The sequence below is a fragment of the Chiloscyllium punctatum genome, chromosome 10 (genome assembly GCF_047496795.1).
Source record: "Chiloscyllium punctatum isolate Juve2018m chromosome 10, sChiPun1.3, whole genome shotgun sequence".
Taxonomy (NCBI): Eukaryota; Metazoa; Chordata; class Chondrichthyes; order Orectolobiformes; family Hemiscylliidae; genus Chiloscyllium; species Chiloscyllium punctatum.
In genome coordinates, this window is record NC_092748.1 from 62,524,183 (window position 1) to 62,544,726 (window position 20,544).

The 20,544-nt window shown below is 38.5% G+C and overlaps 1 protein-coding gene across 2 annotated transcripts in view; it reads left to right on the plus strand.

Annotated features, from left to right (window-relative positions):
* The window catches only part of LOC140482229 (myosin light chain kinase, smooth muscle-like), a 430,871-nt gene extending 411,545 nt beyond the window's left edge, over window positions 1-19,326 (plus strand). For both annotated transcript variants that reach the window (XM_072579340.1, XM_072579341.1), the window contains 5 exons: window positions 2,677-2,829; window positions 2,949-3,072; window positions 12,650-12,785; window positions 14,192-14,323; window positions 18,572-19,326. In XM_072579340.1, coding sequence (XP_072435441.1) covers window positions 2,677-2,829; window positions 2,949-3,072; window positions 12,650-12,785; window positions 14,192-14,323; window positions 18,572-18,813 — 787 coding nt within the window. In that variant the 3' untranslated portion in view covers window positions 18,814-19,326. The remainder of the gene's footprint in view (window positions 1-2,676; window positions 2,830-2,948; window positions 3,073-12,649; window positions 12,786-14,191; window positions 14,324-18,571) is intronic.
* The last annotated feature ends 1,218 nt before the right edge of the window (window positions 19,327-20,544 follow it).

A 20,544-nucleotide genomic window follows, 5' to 3' on the forward strand; every position in this document is an offset into this window, starting at 1 on the left:
GCCAGAAAATGCCATGGAAACATTCAGCAAGGAATTAAGTGCCATGATGAAAGAACCATGGGCTCTTTCTGGATGTTTGAGTTATAAAATCATTCTAATTTGACTTGTTTCTCCAGCTTGTGAAAACAACTTTTTTAAATCACAGGATGACAGGGCTGCCAACATTCACTATTCATCCCAGATTGTGGTTAGGGTGATGGTGGTGACCTGCCTTCCTGAATTGCTGCAGTCTTTGGAGTAAAGGGACACTCACAACCTTGATAAAGCAATGTGACATTGTTAGAAAAGTTTTCAGTCACAAGTATTTTATAAATGTTGTTTTAAGTTGAATCCAGGAAGACAGCATAGAATCCTGAATTGTAATAAATTGAGTTGTCATCAAGCAATTTCTTAAAATCTATCCCTTTTTGAACCATTTCCAATTACAAAGGGTTTCCGAGATCTGATTAGGTAGCAAGCTGCAAGTATTCATTAGAGTGGTCTTTTACATGTAAATAATTTAATGTCAAATCTTCTCTCAATGTATTTTAGGTCATTTTTCAGACTGCAAAAAAAAATAAAGCTGTTTTTAAATGTACATGCTACTAATGTTATAAATCTAATTATTCAATGATTTATAAGTAAAATAATACTTTTTATATCAGAATAAGTCCACCTAATAAATTAGTTATGCAAGGAGCATTTTATAAATCTATGTTCAGTGATTACGCACACATATTATATTTCCAGTTTGATGGTTTGATGATTTTCAAGCTAATGAAGATCTGAGATGGGATAACTGGTGATAGATGACTCACTTTGATCAATGGACAGAAATAAATTAAAACAAATTTCAGAATTTCATAAAATCAACTAACAGGATCTTCATTAGCTTGAAAATCTCTGTCACATCAACCCTTAGCCATTTTGGTTCTGGTGAAAAAGTACCAATTAGAAATTTGGGAGCTATATAGCAGACACAATGGCTATCACAATATGTTATGCCACTTCTAAACCTGGGAAGTACATTAAATCTGTGACCATGTCCATTTTTGGTGTTACATTATTTAATCACAACCACCAAGTTATATTTGTGCAACTTAAATAAATCATTTAATATGTAAATTTATAACATTAGTAGCATGTACATTTAAAAACAGCTTTATTTTTCTTTTTGCAGTCTGAAAAATGACCTAAAATACATTGAGAGAAGATTTGACATTAAGTTATTTACATGTAAAAAAGACCTTTATGAAAAGTATGGTTAGAATGTCAAATTTGCTACTGTAAAAATGTAATTACAAGATTATGGAATTATTAAAAGTGGGATTAGAACAGAGGTTTTTCTCAGGGCAGTAGTGGTTAAGACTATTGTCAATTTCTTTATTATTGCTGTAGAAGTCAGAGAATCCCTACAGTGCTGGAAAAAGCTATTCGGCCCATTGAGTCTCTGAAGAGCATCTCACATTGATCCATCCCATAGCCTCACATTTACCATGGCTAATTCAACTAGCCTACACATCCCTGGACACAACAGACAATTTAGAATGACCAATCCATCTAATCTGCAAATCTTTGAACTGTGGGAGGAAAGCAGAACACTTGGAGAAAATCCACACAGACAGGAGGAAAACATGCAAACCCCATACAGACAGTCAGCCAAGGCTGGAATCGTACACAGGTCCCTGACGCTGTGAGGTAGTAGTGCTAACCGCTGAGCCACTGTGTCTTCAAGCATGCTAAAATTCCAAGACACAATGCTGACATATGAAGAAAATGATGCACAGTTTTACACTGTTTCTCAGTCTCAATTTTCTTATGGTTTGCTCTTAAAAAAAAGATCTTTAAATATCTATCTCATTCTATTTGCCTCCACTATCATCATTGAATCACTTTTGAAACTTTGCCTATTCTCTGGGAGATCCATCATGGACAATGACCCGAAGCAAAACGTGGTGGAAAAAGGACAAGAAAATATAGGCAGAAAAGTATAGATTCCACATTTAGAATTTTAATGTTTCCTCATTAATTTGAAATCTTACCCTCCTCAATATTTGATAGATATTGACAATATGCACAAAGGAAACCTACCCAGGTAAATATGGGATGGGCAATTCTGACTAATAATCTGAGCTTTGGCCACATTTGTATCAGTCAACATCCAATGCTGTATTTGGTGAAAAATAGGCAGGAACCTTATGAAGAAGTACCTCTGTGTTTGCTCATGATTATCATTGCTCACTGCAATAACATGCTTTAGGAAGACCTGTGGCAAAATAAGAAAGTATTAATCATTTATTTAGTAAAACAAAATAATGATATTCTAACAATTTTAATGCTGCGCAGTCTCCAATTCTGTGGTGAAAATATTGACTTGCCTAAAAAATCGTCAACAACAAATTTTCTCATACAGCAATTTGTTTCTTGTTAAAAAATGTTTGTAATGATGATTCTGTTTGTAAGTGAAACAGTGTAAATTATTGGAACATAAATACTATAGTTTGTGTAGCAACGTATATATGTTGTGCTAATCGTCTCAAAACAGCATTTGGAATTGCATTTGATTATGTCATTTTCTGGAAATAATGAGAAGTTTTGCAAATCTGCAAGCAAGGTAACAAGTCTTTATAAAGGACTAATCTTGCTAAGTTTCTATCTTAAACATGCTACATGGTCTGATTTTCATTTTGTACATAGGGTCAGTGGACTGTCTCCATTCATGGGTGATAATGACAATGAAACTCTTGCCAATGTAACATCTGCTACCTGGGACTTCGATGATGATGCTTTTGATGAAATTTCTGATGATGCCAAAGACTTCATCAATCATCTTCTGAAAAAAGACATGAAGTAAAGATTTTACAATATTTTCTTTTTGTTACTACATTGCTGTTCAAATGCCAATTGAGATATCAATATCACATTGCAAAAGGTAATCATGTCTTAATATTATGTTCCTACATCACCAGACATCGTATGAACTGTGATCAGTGCCTTGAACATAAGTGGCTGAAAAAAGATGTTAACAACATGGCAGTGAAAAAACTTTCAAAGGAAAGAATGAAGAAGTACATGGCCAGGAGGAAATGGCAGGTATAATTAACCAAATGCAAACAGAGATAAATGTAATTACAATGTCACTGAAACATACCTACCCATCTGAAATATCTCACAAAGTATTAAATAAAATTCAGTAAAGTAGCATTTTTATTCTTTTTATTTGAATCCTTCTTTTCTCCTTCCTTCCTTAAGATGTTGCTTCCAGGTGTTCATCTTAACAAAGTAATACAGTGGAGTATTGCAGCCATCACTCTTGTGACCAGTATTCACAGAGGCCCCTGAACTGTTTTTGTACATAGGGTTAGCATAAGAACTACCCTCACCTGATATTTTCACTAGATAAAAAACCCAAGTGAGTGTATGTTTTCCCTTTGGATCAGCATTTGTTGCCAATTCTATTGCAAACCAAAAATTTGAAGCAGAGAACGTATTGACCTTTATGGCAAGAAACATTACTGTTGCTGAACAAAGCACTTCCATTTTTTAACATCCATGTTAGCATGCAGTGTTAGCAGTCAACTCAAGCATAAGCTAGTGAGGTGCATGAAAAGGTTGATTTCAGTCTATCCATGAAATGTTTCTTACCCAATCAAAATGTGTGGCACTGGAAAAACACAGCAGGTCAGGCAGCATCCGAGGAACAAAAGCCCTTCATCAGGAATGTGTTTCTTCACCACCATAGTACATCACTGTAGTGTTTACAATGGGTACTTTCTTTGTAATTTCGTATTTTAGGAGATGGGCTGTACTACCAGCTACAAGTGGTGTCGAAACTGCTGAAATGCATTTAGAATAGTCTTTTTACAAATAATTATTATAGAGATGATACCATGCTCGATCCTAACAATGAAACAACAAAGTACCATTCGTTTTACTATATAGTGGCTGAGATTGAAAACTTATTTCAATGTACACCACACTTAGAACACAATTATTTTTATTTTCCAGTCATCAGCAACAAATTGCTCTTCTTCCCCATTAATCCACCATTTCCCTTTTGAAAGTCATGTGTTTCTATGTTATGCACAGCGGAAAGACATTGCTCTCCATCATAAGTTGGATTATTTTCTCCTGATTTGTCCATCATCTGCTGATTTTTTTGGAACGATTTCCCTATTTCTATCAGTATTGCCTTCTGAATTGAATTAAGAGAGTCACAAGGTCATACAGCACGGAAACAGACCCTTCCGCCCAACTCACCCATGCTGACCAGATTTCCTAAACTAGTTCCATTTATCTGCATTTGGCCTGTATCCCTCTAAATCTTTCCTATCCGTGTACCTGTCCAAATGTCTTTTAAATGTTGTAATTGTACTCACCTCTACCACTTGCACTGGCAGCTCGTTACATAAACACACCACCTTCTGTATGAGAAAGTTGCCCCCAGATCCCTTTTAAACCTATCTCCTCTCACTTTAAAACTATGCCCTCTAGTTTTGGACTCCTCTACCCTGGGGAAAAGACCTTGGCTATTCACCTTATCTATTCCCCTCATGATTTTATAAATATCTATAAGGTGAGCCCTCAACCTCCTGTGATCCAGTGGAAACAAGTCATTGCCTCTCCTTATAACTCAGACCCTGCAATCTCGGAACATCCTTGTTAATCTTTTTTGCATCCTATCCAGGTTAATAACATCCATCCTACAGTAGGGCGAGCAGAGTTGTACACAATACTCAAAATGTGGCCTGACCAATGTCTGGTACAGAAAGAACATGACGTCCCTATTCCTGTACTAAGTGCTCTGACCAATGAGGGCAAGCATGCCAAAAGACCTTCTTCACCACTGTGTCTACCTGTGATGCCGCTTTCAAGGAACTATATACCTGCAAGCCAAGGTCTCTCTGTTAGATAACACTGCCCAGGACCCTCCCATTAGGTGGATTGGCCATGCTAATTAGCCCTGTAGTGTTGTTATGGACCAGGCCAGACCCCCTCAAAATATTGCAAGAAAGTAGCCCAGACCCCAACTTTGCAAGTTATTTTCAGCAGGTGTAAAGTAGATATTTCAGGAGAGAATCAACTAGTCAAATCACGTAGCTTTAAATAAAATAGAAGTTATTTACAAGATTACTGAATGAAACACAAACAACAGAATACTGAATAACTTAACCTATACGAAAGCTCAGCAGATCATCCCAACTTAATGATGCTGTTCCAAATACTTACAACAAGCCCCGCAAACACCCCTTGGCTCAAAAGGTATTATCAAACACAGGTTCTTACGGGGATAGAAGACAGACAGAGAATACCAGCCTGGACCTGCTTCTGGGTCCAACAGCTTTTACACCACTCTGCTAAAAAAAAAAGAAAAGCTGAGCTGGGAGAACTGACCACACCTCTTTCATTGTATGAGTGTCTTTTTATAAAACCTTAAAACCCTTCTGCCTGAGGCAGTCTGTGTTAGCTGTTATCAAATTAGCCCTAAAACCCTTCAACCTTCAGGCTTTACAGAGTCTGTGTCATTTGCAACCTCTGAAAAAAAAACAAGGATTCACATAACCTTGTTAAAGGAGCAGCTTTGTCACACCTGCACCCCCCCCCCCCCACTTAAAAACAAATGAACCATCAATTTTCAAAGGTGCCTTAATTTTAAAATCCTTGAAATTTTGTTAATACTCTAAAACACATATATACATTACATTGACTATAAACGTGCAAACATACACAACTACATTCTGCTTCAGTCTGTTGTACTCCTGTTTGCAAATGCCGATACTTCTCTTTCGAGTCTCGACAATGCGCCCTGCCACATGCACTATTTTCAAATTGAATGGCTGTAACAACAAGCTCCATCTAAACACACTGGAAATTTTGTCCTTAAATTTCTCCACAAATTTCAATAGGTTATGATCAGTATATATGATTGACTCAGATGCATTACTGGTAACATTAACATTGAAATGTTGTAATGCCAACACTAAGCTCAAAATCTCCTTCTTAACGGTCAAGTATTTCTGCTGATGAATGTTCAACTTCCTGCAGAAATATTCAATAGGTCTTTCTATCTTCTATCATTTTCTTGCAAGAGCACAGCACCAACACCCACTTCACTTGCATCGATAGCCACCTTGAATGGTTTTGCGTAATTAGATCTGGCTAAATCTGGGGCACTGGTTAACACAGATTTCAGGCTGTCAAATGCCTTCAGACAGCCCGCTGTCCACTGAAACCTCTTGCCTTTCTTTAGCAATACAGTGAGTGGAATAGCCATACTGCTGAAATTTGGTACAAATTTTCGATAAAATCCACTCAATCCCAAGAACTGCTCTTTTTGTTGATGGTATGGGAAACTCCCCAATTAACTTTGTTTTTGCAAACTATGGGGCCATTTGTCCGTGTCCAGTAACATAGTCCAGGAAGGTGACTTGGGCTTTGGCAAATTCACTTTTAGCCAGGTTTATCACCAAGCCTGCCTTCCGAAGTCGATTAAACAGGTCTGATAAATGCTGTAAATGTTCCTTCCATGTCTGACTAAACATCACCAGGTCATCTATATCCATGACACGGTTGGGTAATTGGGCAATGACCTCATTGATTAGTCTCTGAAATGTGGCTGAAACATCTTTCATGCCAAATGGCGTGACTTTAAACTGACACATTCAGCATTACAAAAGCCAAAATTGTCTTTGCTCTTTTGACAAAGGTACCTACCAGTATCCTCTGAGCAACTCCAACTTAGATATATAAGTTACTTGTCCCACTTTCTCAATACAGTCTTCCAGATGCAGAATTGGATATGCATCAGTCTTTGTAACTGCACTGACTTTGCAATAGTCCACACATAACCATTGGGTACAGTCTAGTTTTGGCACCATTACGATGGGTGAACTCCAGTCATTGTAACTCACTTTGATTACATTGTCTTGGAGCATGCGTTCAATCTCCATCTGAACCTGTGCCAACTTTAGAGGGCAATGCTTATGAGGATGTTGCTTGATCAGAACAGCATCCCCAAATCTACGTCCTGCATAATTAGGTTAATATTTCTCAGTTTATTTCCACTTATCTCCCCATGTGAGAGTTAATAACTCTGTCAGGTCATTTTGATTTTCCTCTGGAAGGTAACTCAATAATTTATCCCAATTTTTGACAACTTCCTCATTGTCCAATTTAATTTGAGGAATGTCCAATTCAGATGCCTCTGAACCTGGTTCTTCCCTCTGTGTTGTAATCATTAACACCTTCTCCTCTTGCTTTCCTTCCCTATCAAAATACTTTTTGAGAATATTCACACAACATATTCTGTGAGATTTCTTTCTGTCTGGAGTCCCTATCAAGTAGTCCACCTCACTCAATTTCCTTTCGACTTGCTTTTAAAGGTTCACCTATCACTGGAAGTAACACTAATACCTTATCCCCAACAGCAAAATTGGGAATTTTTGATTTCTTGCCTGCTTCCTGTTTCATTCTATGCTGTGATACTTCTAAATGCTGTCCAGCCAACTCCCCAGCTCTATTTAATTGTTCCCTAAAATTTGACACATAGTCCAACAATGTGGTCTGTGAATACTGACTTACCAATTTCTCCTTAATCAATTTTAATGGCCCTCTCACTTCATGCCCAAAAACTAATTCAAATGGACTGAATTTGGTTGATTCATTTGATCCATCTCTGATTGCAAAAAGCACAAATGGAATCCCCTTGCCCCAGTCATCTGGATGGTCCTGACTAGAAGCCCTCAACAAGGTCTTTAATGTCTGATGCCACCTTTCTAGCTCTCCCTGCGATTCTGGATGGGATGCAGTAGATTTGAATTGTTTTATTCCTAAGCTGTCCATAACTTACTTGAATAATGTTGATGTGAAGTTTGACCCTTGATCTGATTGTATCTCTGTCGGTAGTCATATCTAGTGAAAAATTTGAGTAACTCCTCGACAATCCTTTTAGCTGTGACATTGTGTAATGGAACAGCTCTGAAAATCTAGTCAACACATCCATTATTGTGAAAAAATATTGATTCCCAAATTTTGTTTGAGGTAGGGGACCTACACAATCAATTAAGACCCTTGTAAAAGGTTTCTCAAATGCAGGAATTGGTACTAAAGGTTCAGGATTTATTACTGCCTGTGGTTTTCCAATTACCTGACATGTATGACAAAATTCAGCTATGTCTGGCAAAATTCAGCTACACGTAGTCCAGGCCAGTAAAAGTGTTTTTGTATTTTAGCTTGTGTTTTTCTCACTCCTAAATGACCCCCAAGCATTAGTTCATGCGCCACTTGCAACACTTCCTTCCTATACCCCATTGGCAATATAATTTGATGAACTTCTGCCCATTTCTTATCTGCCTGAATACATGATGGTCTCCATTTCTTCATTAAGACATCATTTTTAAGAAATAGCATTCAGGGACACTTATGGATTTGTTTTCTATGTATGCCTTTTGGTACAATTGCTTTAAGTTTTCATCTTTCTGCTGTAACTCAGTTAACTTATCTGAGCTGAAGGTGTCTACATTGTCATCTATCTGCTCCTGGTTTGTCTCAACCATCTGATCAAATAGGGTCTCTGCTAATTTCACTTCAAATTTCTTGTCTGTACTTTTTGATCTCTCCTGTTCCAACTGGTGACTTTGTGACCTCATTACCACATAGTCAGGAAAAATTCCAGGATATGTGTCCTGCAATAGTTTAGTTGCCTGAGTTTCCGCTGGCTTTTCAACCACAGGATAGTGGTCGGGTACCAGCCTGGATAGAAGTCAGAGAGAGGGTACCAGCCTGGACCTGCTTCTGGATCCAGCAGCCTTTCTTTTCACTAATGCTTTACAAAAACCAAACCAGAGAAAATCTGAGCTGGGAGAACTGACCACACCCCATTCATTGTACCAGTTTTTTAAAATTTGAAAGCCTTCTGCCGGAGGCAGTCTGTGTTATGTACTATCAAATTGGCCCTAAAACTCTTCAACCTCCAGACTTTTCAGAGTCTGTGTTGTTTACAACCTTGTTAAAGGAGCAGCTTTGTCACAGTGTCCAGAGATGTCAGGCTAGGTGGAGAAGTCATGGAAAATTGTCAGGATTCTATGATAATAGACAATAGACAATAGACAAAACATGCAGGAGTAGGCTATTCAGCCCTTTGAGCCTGCACTGCCATTCAATATGATCATTCCTAATCAGTATCCTCTTCCTGCCTTATCTCCATAACTCTTGATTCCACTATCTTTGAGAGCTCTATCCAACTCTTTCTTAAATGAATCCAGAGACTGGGCCTCCACTGCCCTTTGGGGCAGAGCATTCCACACAGCCACCACTCTCTGGGTGAAGAAGTTTTTCCTCATCTCTGTCCTAAATGGTTCTGGATTAGTGGTGCTGGAAGAGCACAGCAGTTCAGGCAGCATCCAAGTAGCTTCAAAATCAACGTTTCGGGCAAAAGCCCTGCCCGAAACGTCGATTTCAAAGCTACTTGGATGCTGCCTGAACTGCTGTGCTCTTCCAGCACCACTAATCCAGAATCTGGTTTCCAGCATCTGCAGTCATTGTTTTTACCTCTGTCCTAAATGGTCTACCCCGTATTTTTAAGCTGTGTCCTCTGGTTCGGCACTCACCCATCAGCGGAAACATGTTTCCTGCTGCCAGAATGTCCACTCCTTTTATAATCTTATATGTCTCAATCAGATCCCCTCTCAGTCTTCTAAACTCAAGGGTATACAAGCCCAGTCGCTTCAGCCTTTCAGTGTAAGGTAATCCCGCTATGATGCTATGATTAACAATATAAGTTCTGCCATTGTTTGTCTTGTCAAAATGCAACACCTCACATTTACCAAATTAAGCTCCATCTTCCATTCCTCAGCCCACTGGCCAAGTTGATCACGATCCCATTGTACTCTAGATACCTTTCTTCACTGTCCATATACCATCAATGTTGGTGTCATCTGCAAAATTACAAACCATGCCTCCAATATTCTCATCCAAATCACTGATATAAATGATGAACAAAAATGGACCCAGCACTAATCCTGGGAGTACACCACTGGTCACAGGCCTCCAGTCTGAACAACAAGCCTCAACTACTAGCCTCTGACTCCTACCGTCAAGTTGTTTGCTCTCCCTGATCCTATGTGATCTAACCTTACTAACCAGTTTACCATTTTTGAAGGCCTTGCTAAAGTCCATGTCAACAATGTCTACTTCTCTGCATCATCTGTCTGAATGGTCACCCCTTTAAAAACCATAATCAAGTCTGTGAGACATGATCTCCCATGCACAAAACCATGCTGACAATCCCTAATGAGTCCTCTCCCCTTTCTAAATGTATGTAGATCCTGTCTCTCAGAATCCCCTCCAACAACTTCACCATTACTGACATTAGGCTCACGGGTATGTAGTTCCCTCGCTTTTCCTTGCAGCTTTCTTAAATAATAGCATAACGTTACCTACTCTCCAGTCTTCTAGCACCTCACCCATGGGGGTCAGTGATACACATATCTCTGTTATGAACCCACAATTTCTTCCCTAGCTTCCCACAATGACCTGGGATAGACTTGCTCAGGTCTTGGGTATTTCTCTACCTTTATGTATATCAAAACCTCCACCACTCCCTCTTTTGTAATGTGAACACTTTTCAGGTAATCGCCATTTATTTCTTTGAGTCCCCTACCTTCCATATCTTTCTCCACAGTAAATACTGATGCGAAATAGATGTTTAGAATCTCACCATCTCCTGTTTTTCCAAACATGGATGGCCCCATTGCTCCTTAAGGGGCCCTATTCTCTCCCTCATTTTGGCCATAATATAGTTATAGAATCTCTTTTATTTTTTCTTACTCTTATCTGCCAAAGCTATCTCATTTCCCTTTTTTGCCCTCCTGATTTTCCTTATAATTATACTCTGACACCAATATTCCTCAAGGAATTCACTTGATCCCAGCTGTCTATGTCTATATATGACATAGCCTCTTTCTTTTATTTTAAAAGAATAGAATGATGGTCATTGGTCCCAAAGTTGGGGGACAACACACCATTCTGGAGTCTCACCTGTGGCCACAAGAATGCTTGCCTGTGCCCTGACTGGATAGTCCCTCTCACAATTGCTCGTTTGGACTTTGCCATACTCTCCTTTACAGCAGAGCCAGTCGTGGTGCCAAAGGCCTAGTTGCTGCTGCTACTTTCACATGAGAGGCTACCCCTAATAATATTCAAACGGTAAACTTGTATGAGAGAGCATTAGCCACAGGAGGCTCCTGCACTACCTGCCTACCTCTCCTGGCGGTCACCCATCTAGCTGACTGTACCTGCAGTGTGACCACCTGCTATCATACTCTCTGCCTCCTGTATGCTCCGTGCTTCCAACGGCAGTTCCAACTGATCCATGTGGTCTGAGAGAAGCTGCAGCCAGACACACTTTTGCAGACATAGTCTGGGGGACACTCAACTGTTCCCTGACCTCCCATATCTCACAGCAGGAACATACCATTGCACTGAATGCCATCTCTGCCTTTTTGACAGCTAGTGGACTTTGTTGGGAGAGAAAGGTCTTAGCCTTACCTTGTTGATGCTCATCCTCCTCAACAAAGCCTGGTATTCACCTTCGATCTAACCAGCGGTGCCTTCCAAAAGTGGCCGGAACAAAACACAGCAATGCCTCCCTCAGTCACTTGCTGAAACTCCCACACTTAGCTCAACTCCCAGTGATTGCACTCTCAAGCTGTTTGCACTCTGTGAAGGGAACTCTTATTTTTATTTTCCATTTCTTCAACACCAGTCCCAACAGGAATTTAAATCCCAGCCCATAACTCTGTTTCTCTCCCCACAGATTTTAAAACATATTTATTTTTAAAAGAAACTCATGAGATTGCTCTCTAGCTTCTGCCTGTAATCGATACAGAATCACTGGACTTTCAATAATACCAATTGACATTATAAGGCCAAAACCATCTTTGGTTTTAGTTCTACAACTAGTGTATTTCTCTGATTTGCATAGCTAAGCTTCCTCCTGCCTGTTGCAGGCAGATTTCCCATTTACAAATCTGCCTGAAATTTCTATCAAGTTAGTGAAGGAGTCAAGTCAGATCGCAGACTGAAATCTAGCTTGATAGATCATAATGAGGTGGTGCCTTACTGAAACATAAGCACACAATGTTGCAGGTTTGCTTTTCACAATAAAACAGAAGTTTGTTAAGTAAAAGTAGTGAAAAAAATAGAATAAACCAGACTGCTTGTAACAAAATATAAAGATGTTGAAACACACAATATAACCTAATCATTACCAAAAACACTCCTGTACAGTATCCAAAAGCAGCCCTTGTACAGGACCACACCAGAAAATCACTCTTCAGCACATCCATGAGTTTAATTTTGCTTTAACTCACAGTATGGAAATTCTGATTGCTTATCCCAAGAGCTATCATACTCCTGAGCGTAAATATTCTTAGTTCAAACAACCTCTTCAGGATGTTATCCAAACACTTCTAGTCTGGGACTATCACTAACTCCTTACTTGAAGATCATCTAGCGTTAACAAATTTAGCTTTCCTTTCTTGCCATTACTTCAAATTACAAAATTCCAAACTTAACACACAACATACTAAAAATATACATGAATCTCATAGTCTGTATCACACTTAGTCAGACAAAATTTCAAATCATTAAGTTTTTTTGTGATTTATAGAAAACAGGACATGCAGTCAGAGCAATAGGACGGCTGTCTTCTATGGCAATGTTATCTGGTCTGAGTGGGAGGAAGACTTCACTGGGAAACGCGCCCACCAGTCCTCCAGATTCTGCTGAAAAGCCAGAAGCCGAAGGTAATAAAAATTAGGGCTTTTTGACATTTTTCAGTCATGTTTACATGAAGAATATAAATCAGTACTGCAGCCAGGCAATTAACACATTTGTTACTTCTTTATGTTTCAATTATTACATTCCTCCCAAAAATACACACTGTAGTTTGAGCAATAAGCTCATTAGAACTAAAATGTTGCTGTATAATAATAAATCTGGCATGATGATCCAAGAATCTTGTCTGTTCTTAAAACGCAGAATTCTTGCATTCAGCTGTGGCCTCCCAACCCAGTGAAGAATTTGATTCATAATCCAACATTTTGCTGGCAGCCTGAGAAAATGACCCTTAAAAGGGTTTTTCAAGATTTAAGTTTGCTGTCAATAAAATTCCCCAGTGGCAGGATATGGACAGAAAGCCTACCTTGACATGCCTTCCCCTAATTTCCAGTGACAGTGTTTCAGAATGAAGTATAATGGCATTTGCACTTCATATTTAAATACTGAGGAAAATTTCAGAAAATGTGTCTGAATAGGAATACCAGAATTCATTCGGAGCACAGCACAAGGCTAAATGGGGACATAGCTACAGATGTTGATCCAGAACAGAAAATGCTACAGGATTTCTACTATCTATCAGTTTGATAAAGCAGTTTTGTCAACTGTGATGCTGAAATACACCTTGCCCCTGAAATACACCTTACTCCTGACATTGTATTGCAGTATCATAAAACATATCTTTTGCACTTTTATTGTCACATGGTTATACAAATAACAGAATAATGATCATGTTACTACTTAAATCATACAAGCAACCCTACTTCTATTCAATCTGCAGTATTAATGAAGACTATTGTGATGTTACATGTTCTTTACAACTTCTTGTTAGTGAAGAATGTGATAAGTGTATGTATGGACATTTGTACTCCCATCAATAAATGGCATAAATGTCACATGCATAGATTTCCTTGTTAGCAGTGACACATTAAACTGGAATGAGTGTTAATCCCTCTAATCCCCCTTTTACTCATTTGCCAATAGTTTAAACAGTCTTATGCGCAACATGATTGTATCAACAGGTTCAGAGACAGCACCATTTGGAGATTCAGTTTGTAAATTTCAAAAACTTGGGACTATTGTACATTTAATGTTACCATTTAGCTGATATTTAACCTTCAACCAATGGAAAATGGGAAAATTTACCAGACAAGCCTCAATACAAATTAGTGTAAGAACATTGTGTTTCAATAAGCATGCATTAATAGTGACAATCTTTGTTTTTAGGTCAGTCTCTTGACAACTAGTATAAAGTATAATACATATCTCAGCTACTTCAACATTGGCATTTGCCCAGTATGTGCGGGTATTATGGTTTCACATAGTGACCTAAAATGGACATTCTATTTCAATGTTTTGTCTTTCCTTATCTCAGCTGATGAAGCCAAGATGCTTCTTGAGGCAGTTTCCGAAGAACGGCAAACTTTTAAGCCTTATTTCTCCAAGACTTTTGAAGACACTGAAGTTGTAGAAGGGAGTGCTGCTCGCTTTGACTGCAAGATTGAGGGTAAATTCAGTTTCTGATTGAGATGCAGAATACGTCAGTAGAAGTTTGTATTATCTTACATTAAGAAGCAGAAGAGTACATTGTTAATGTAAAACCACTCTATTTGGATCAACTTTGGTGAATAACTGAAACTTTTTAAGAAGAACAATTGCATTCTCAAATCCATACATTGAGATCAAAGCCGTTCTATATCATGAAACCTTTATCCAGATTAGTGAATGCAATGAATTTTGTTAGCAACAAATTTGAAATACAATGCAAAGTACATTGTAATATAAAAATGTTAAATTACCATTCCTGTTATAAAGCTCTACTTGTTTTTTTAATTGATGAATAATATAATACAATTTAACCTGAGAAGTTTATGCAGAAGAGACCATGTAATCCATTACCCAAGCAAGCCAAAACTAATCCCTACACCCTACTTACACCCCATAACAATGCACCATCCATGGTTTACATTTTTATTCAGTTTCCTCTGAAAAGGTTTTGCAATCTCTTCCATAGTCACTCTCTGCAGCAATGTGTTCAATAATCTCGCAGTCGTTTGTAAAACTTCTCAATTTCATCCCCCGTCTCTTCATGACAATTTTACCTTTATAACCATTGGCACAGAAGGCTAAACAGAGGAAATAGTTCTCTTATTCATACTAAATAAAACATCTGTAATTTTAAACACTTCTAGTCAATCTCTTCCTCACCTATGTTGCTTGAGTGGAAATGGCTGCACTAGCTCATGCCTTACTTTAGAATTACAGTTTTCCATCCCTTGTGTCACCCTGGTAAATAGAAAATAATTTCTTTAATCTGAAAAATGTTTGTTTGCTCTCTTAGTTTTTTGTATGTAAGAACAAGGAGCAGGATTAGACCATTTGGCTCCTCATGCCTGTTATGCTGCTCAGTAGTGCTGAATGTCCCACTTAACTATCTACTTTGTGAACTTTGAGGAAGTTTGTGGGCGTTAATGGAAGTTTGTGGGCGGCACGGTGGCACAATGGTTAGCACTGCTTCTTCACAGCACCAGAGACCCGGGTTCAATTCCCGCCTCAGGTGACTGACTGTGTGGAGTTTGCACATTCTCCCAATGTCTGCTTGGGTTTCCTCCGGGTGCTCCGGTTTCCTCCCACAATCCAAAAATGTGCAGGTTAGGTGAATTGGCCATGCTAAATTGCCCGTGGTGTTAGGTGAAGGGGTAAATGTAGGAGAATGGGTCTGGGTGGGTTACGCTTCGGCGGGTTGGTGTGGACTGTTTCCACACTGTAAGTAATCTAATCTAATCTTAATGTTCGGGAACTCCTCCCTTGCAATTACATCATGAAAACTAACCATTTCTAGTCTGGATCTAACTCTCTATTGCAATGTTGATGTGCCACTTCTGCTAACTTGCTATATTTCCTTATAGAACATAGAACAGTACAGCACAAGAACTTGCCCTTCAGCCCACCTTATCTGCGCCAACCAAGATGCCATTCTAAACTAATCTCATCTGGCTGTACATGGTCTGTACTCCTCTACTCTCTGCCTGTTCATGTGTCTGTCTAAATGCCTCCTAAATGTGGCTGATGTATTCACTTCTACTACCTCCCCAGCAGGATATTTCAAATACCTACTACTCTGTGAGAAAAAAAACATGCCTCATACATCTCCTTTAAACTCACCTAAAGCCTATGCCCCACTAGTATTTGGCATTTTTGCTCTGGGAAAAAGAATCCAACTATCCACCCTATTTATGCCGCTCATAATTTTATGTGCTTCTATCAGGTCACCCTTCACCTTTAGCAAGAACAATCCAAGCTTCTCTTTGGAGCTAATACATTCCAATCCAGGCAACATCCTAGTAAATCTCTGTTGCTCCTTCTCCCAAGTCTCCACATCCTTTCTATAATGTGGTGACAGGACCTGCACACAATTTTCCAATTGTGGCATAACTAAAGTTTATACAACTTCAACATGACTTGTTAACTTTTATACTCAGTTCACCAACTGATGAAGGTAAGCGTGGTATATGCCATCTTTACTACTTTATCATTTGTGTTACCACTTTCAGTGAGTTATGGATTTGCACTCCAATTCCCCTCTGTATATCAGTGCTCCAAAGGGTCCTGCCATTTCCTATATACTTTCCTTTAGCATCTGATCTTCCAAAATGCATCAGCTCACACTTGTCCAAATTAAACTCCATCTGCCATTTCTCCATCCAAGTTTTCAATTGATCTGCATACTGCTGTATCCTTTGACAATCTACCTTCCTATCCAAAACTCTACCAATTTTCTTGTTGTCTGGAATCTTACTGATCAGACCACATACATTTTCATCCAAATCATTTATATACATATTTCAAGCAACAGAGGTCCTAGCTCTGATCTTTGGGGAATAGCCAGACAGAAAAATAACCTCCACAACTACCCTCTGTCTTCTATGACAAATCCAACTCACCATGAATCCTATGTGATTTAATCTTCTGGCCAGCCTACCGTGAAGGGCCTTGTCAAATCTTTAGTAAAGTCCATGTAAACAACAACCACTGTCCTACTCTCATCAATCATCTTTGTTATTTCCTCAAAAAACTGAATCAAATTTGTGAGACACGACCTGCCCCCCACAAAGTCATGCTGACTACCTTTAATAAGTCCATTATTTTCCAAATGTAAGTAAACCTTGTCCCTAAGAATCTTATCCACTAATTTCCTCACCACTGATGTAAGGCCCACTGGTCTATAATTTTCTGAATTATTCCAGTTGCCTTTCTTAAACAAAGGTACATTGACTATTCTCCGATCTCTTGGCTAAAGTGGATACAAAGATCTCGGTCAAGGCCCCAGCAATTTGCTCCCTTGCCTACCTCAGTATCCTGGGATAGATCCCATCAGGTCCTGGGTAGTTATCTACCCTAACATTTTTCAAGAGAACCAAAGCTTCCTCCTCTTTAATATCAGCATGCCCTGGAATATCAACATACCCCTCCCTAATCTTACCATCATCCACATCCTTTTCCTTGGTGAATACCAATGCAAACTACTCATTAAGGACCTCACTCACATTTGCTGGTTCCACGCATAAATTCACTTGTTGTCCTTAAATGGACCTACCTTTTTCCTAGCTACATTTCTGCATCTAATATTTATAAAATGCCTTGGGACTCACTTTAATCCTACTCACCAAGGACTTTAATGACCTCTTTTAGCCCTCCTAATTCTTTGTTTAAATTCTTACTTGCTTCTTTTATGTTCCTCAAGGACCTTGTCTGATGTCATTTTCTTAAACCTTAGATATGCTTCCTTTTCTCCTATTTGACTAATCTTACACTCATATCGTTCAGGGGCTTCCTGAACTTGCCCATCCTTATCTTTCATTTTCAAAGGAACATGCTGGTTCTGAATTATAAACAACTGGCCTTTAAAAGACTCCAAATGGTGTATGTTGATGTACCATCCCCATTTAACTTCTTCAGTTCCTGCCTAATACTGTTGTAATTAGCCTTCCCCTAATCTATCACTTTCATCTGTGGAACCAGTCTAATCCTTATCCGTAACTATCTTAAAAATAGTGGAATTTGATCACTGTTCTTAAATTCAGCCCCCTCTGAATCTTCAATCACCTGGCCAAGCTTTTTCTTCATCTCATTGGACAACCTACGTACTGTTTCAAGAATCCCTCCTGGATACACCTAATATATTCTGCTCCTGGCACTAAGGATTCCTAGTCAATATTGGTGAAGTTGAAATTGCCCATAACAACAACCCTAATATTTTTACATCATTCCATGATCTGTCTACCTATATTCAAACAAGTATTCTTCTGACAAATTTTATTCTTTTCCAATTTACACAATTCATATTTCAACCAAAATGAACAACCAACAGGTGAAAGTGTTGAACTCTGAGCAAAAGTGAGTGGAGCATTAAATGCTTAATCTTGCCATTCATATCTGTAAATACTTGATAGAGTATATAAAATCTCTTAGGATAACCGTGAATTTAAAAAAAGATTAATTCATTTCATTAAGACAGCAGGCCAAATTTCTGACCAATAGAAGTATTGCTCCAAGCCTCAAGGGTGAGGGTGCTGGATTCTGGAATGCATTTTCATCACAGAACAGAGATGCTAAAATAGAACATTATAGCTAAAAGTTTAATTATTTTCAGATAAGAATTATTGTAAATTGGAGTGTCAATCCATCACTCACAACAGGTAATTGTTTAATATCTATGAATATTTCTAACAGCGTAATTGTATATTTTTCATAGGCTACCCAGATCCTGAAGTTATGTGGTTCAAGGGTGAACAGCCCATCAAGGAGTCTCGCCACTATCAAATTGAATATGATGAAGACGGAAACTGTTCTTTGATTATTTCTGATGTATCTGCACATGATGATGGCAAATATACTTGCAAGGCCATCAACAGCCTAGGAGAGGCAACCTGGACATCCGAGCTCATTGTGGAAACAATGGAAGAAGGCGGGATGAGTAATATTGAATCAAATTAAAAGTGTTGCTTGTTAGGAGGTGCATTTGTCTGGTGTTAGATTCTATACTGCTAGAACTCATGTAAAATGAGTTGACTACTCAAAGTTCTTTGTTAATTTCCAAGGAATGGAAGGTGTTTATGGATATATGTATTCTATACCTATGAAATCACCATAGAATATTGCAGTTGTGTGCAGAAATTTAAGATTAGAATCCACCCACTTACCTAACGATGATATATTTCCATGTGAACACCACAGCATATGTACTATATTTTAATGGTTCAACTTCACCCACATTTACCAATTTAGAGCAATAATCACTAACTTTCTCAGAGGATTTTCAGAATTCTTTGGACTCAGTGCTTCTAAACCAGTTATTTTTGAAACCTGCCATTTAACCATTGGTTCATTGACCCAGTCCTTTGTGCATCTCTGTTTGAATGTATGAGAGGCTGATGAATCTTTGTTTATGGATTTCGTCTAGGAGAAAGTGAGGACTGCAGATGCTGGAGAACACAGCTGAAAATGTGTTGCTGGAAAAGCGCAGCAGGTCAGTTCGCATCCAAGGAGCAGGAGAAACGACATTAAAACGTCGATTCTCCTGCTCCTTGGATGCTGCCTGACCTGCTGCGCTTTTCCAGCAACACATTTTCAGTATGGATTCCATCTGCCTGTCTCACTTGCAGCTGTATGGAACCTTCTGTGATCTAAAATATTTTAAACACATATTTTGTTTACATTACACTGCACCTTTTTTAAACTGTTTTCACATTGCTTTCCATGTGTCACTTTAGTTTATGGTGTTGTCAATAATACAGTTGATGCTTTTCCTTGTTTTGTTATATGATCTCAGACAGGAGTTCAGCACCCAACCTCTTCTCACCAAATATCTATTAATTGTTATTACTTACACAAAAATACAGCTTGATTTCTGATTTAAAATAAAACTCTAAGAATGTAAACATCACAGAAAAGTAAAATTGGTTACCAAATCCTGCTGTTTGAGGATTAAAATTATTTTTAATGTGCTGTCTCACATTACAATGTGCACTTTGAATCTAAACCCAAGATTGAGATTGGAACTCAAAAATAATTCACTTCATACAACCTGAATGTAAGGATAATATGACATATGACATGTGACATTGCAAAGTGTATTGTTACATAGTACTAAACTAAAAATTCAAGTTGAGAAAATACATTGGTGAACTTTTTTAAAAATTTAACTACACAACAAATTCATAGACAATTTAGCAGCATCAAATCTATTTGCTTATGATACATTAGAAAGATCCTGCACTTAAACTCAAAAGCCCAGAACCTCTGAGTAACCTCATGGCATGAATGTTAGCTGACAATGAGCAAGATTGGAAATATCAGCCTTTGCCTTATCGCTTTATGCTAATTGTGCTGAACATTTCAGTGTGTAATTTGGGTCTCATTTAGAGTCATAGAGATGTGTAGAATGGAAACAGACCCTTTGGTCCAACTCATACATGCCAAACAGCTATCTCAACTCAATCTAGTCCCACTTGCCAGCACCCAGCCCATTTCCCTCCAAACCCTTCCTATTCATATACCCATCCAGATGCCTTTTAAATGTTGCAATTATACCAGCCTCCACCACTTCCTCTGGCAGCTCATTCCATACACGTACACCCTCTGTGTGAAAATGTTGCTCTTTAGATCTCTCTTATATCTTACCCCCTCACCCTAAATCTATGCCCTCTAGTTCTAGACTCCCCCACC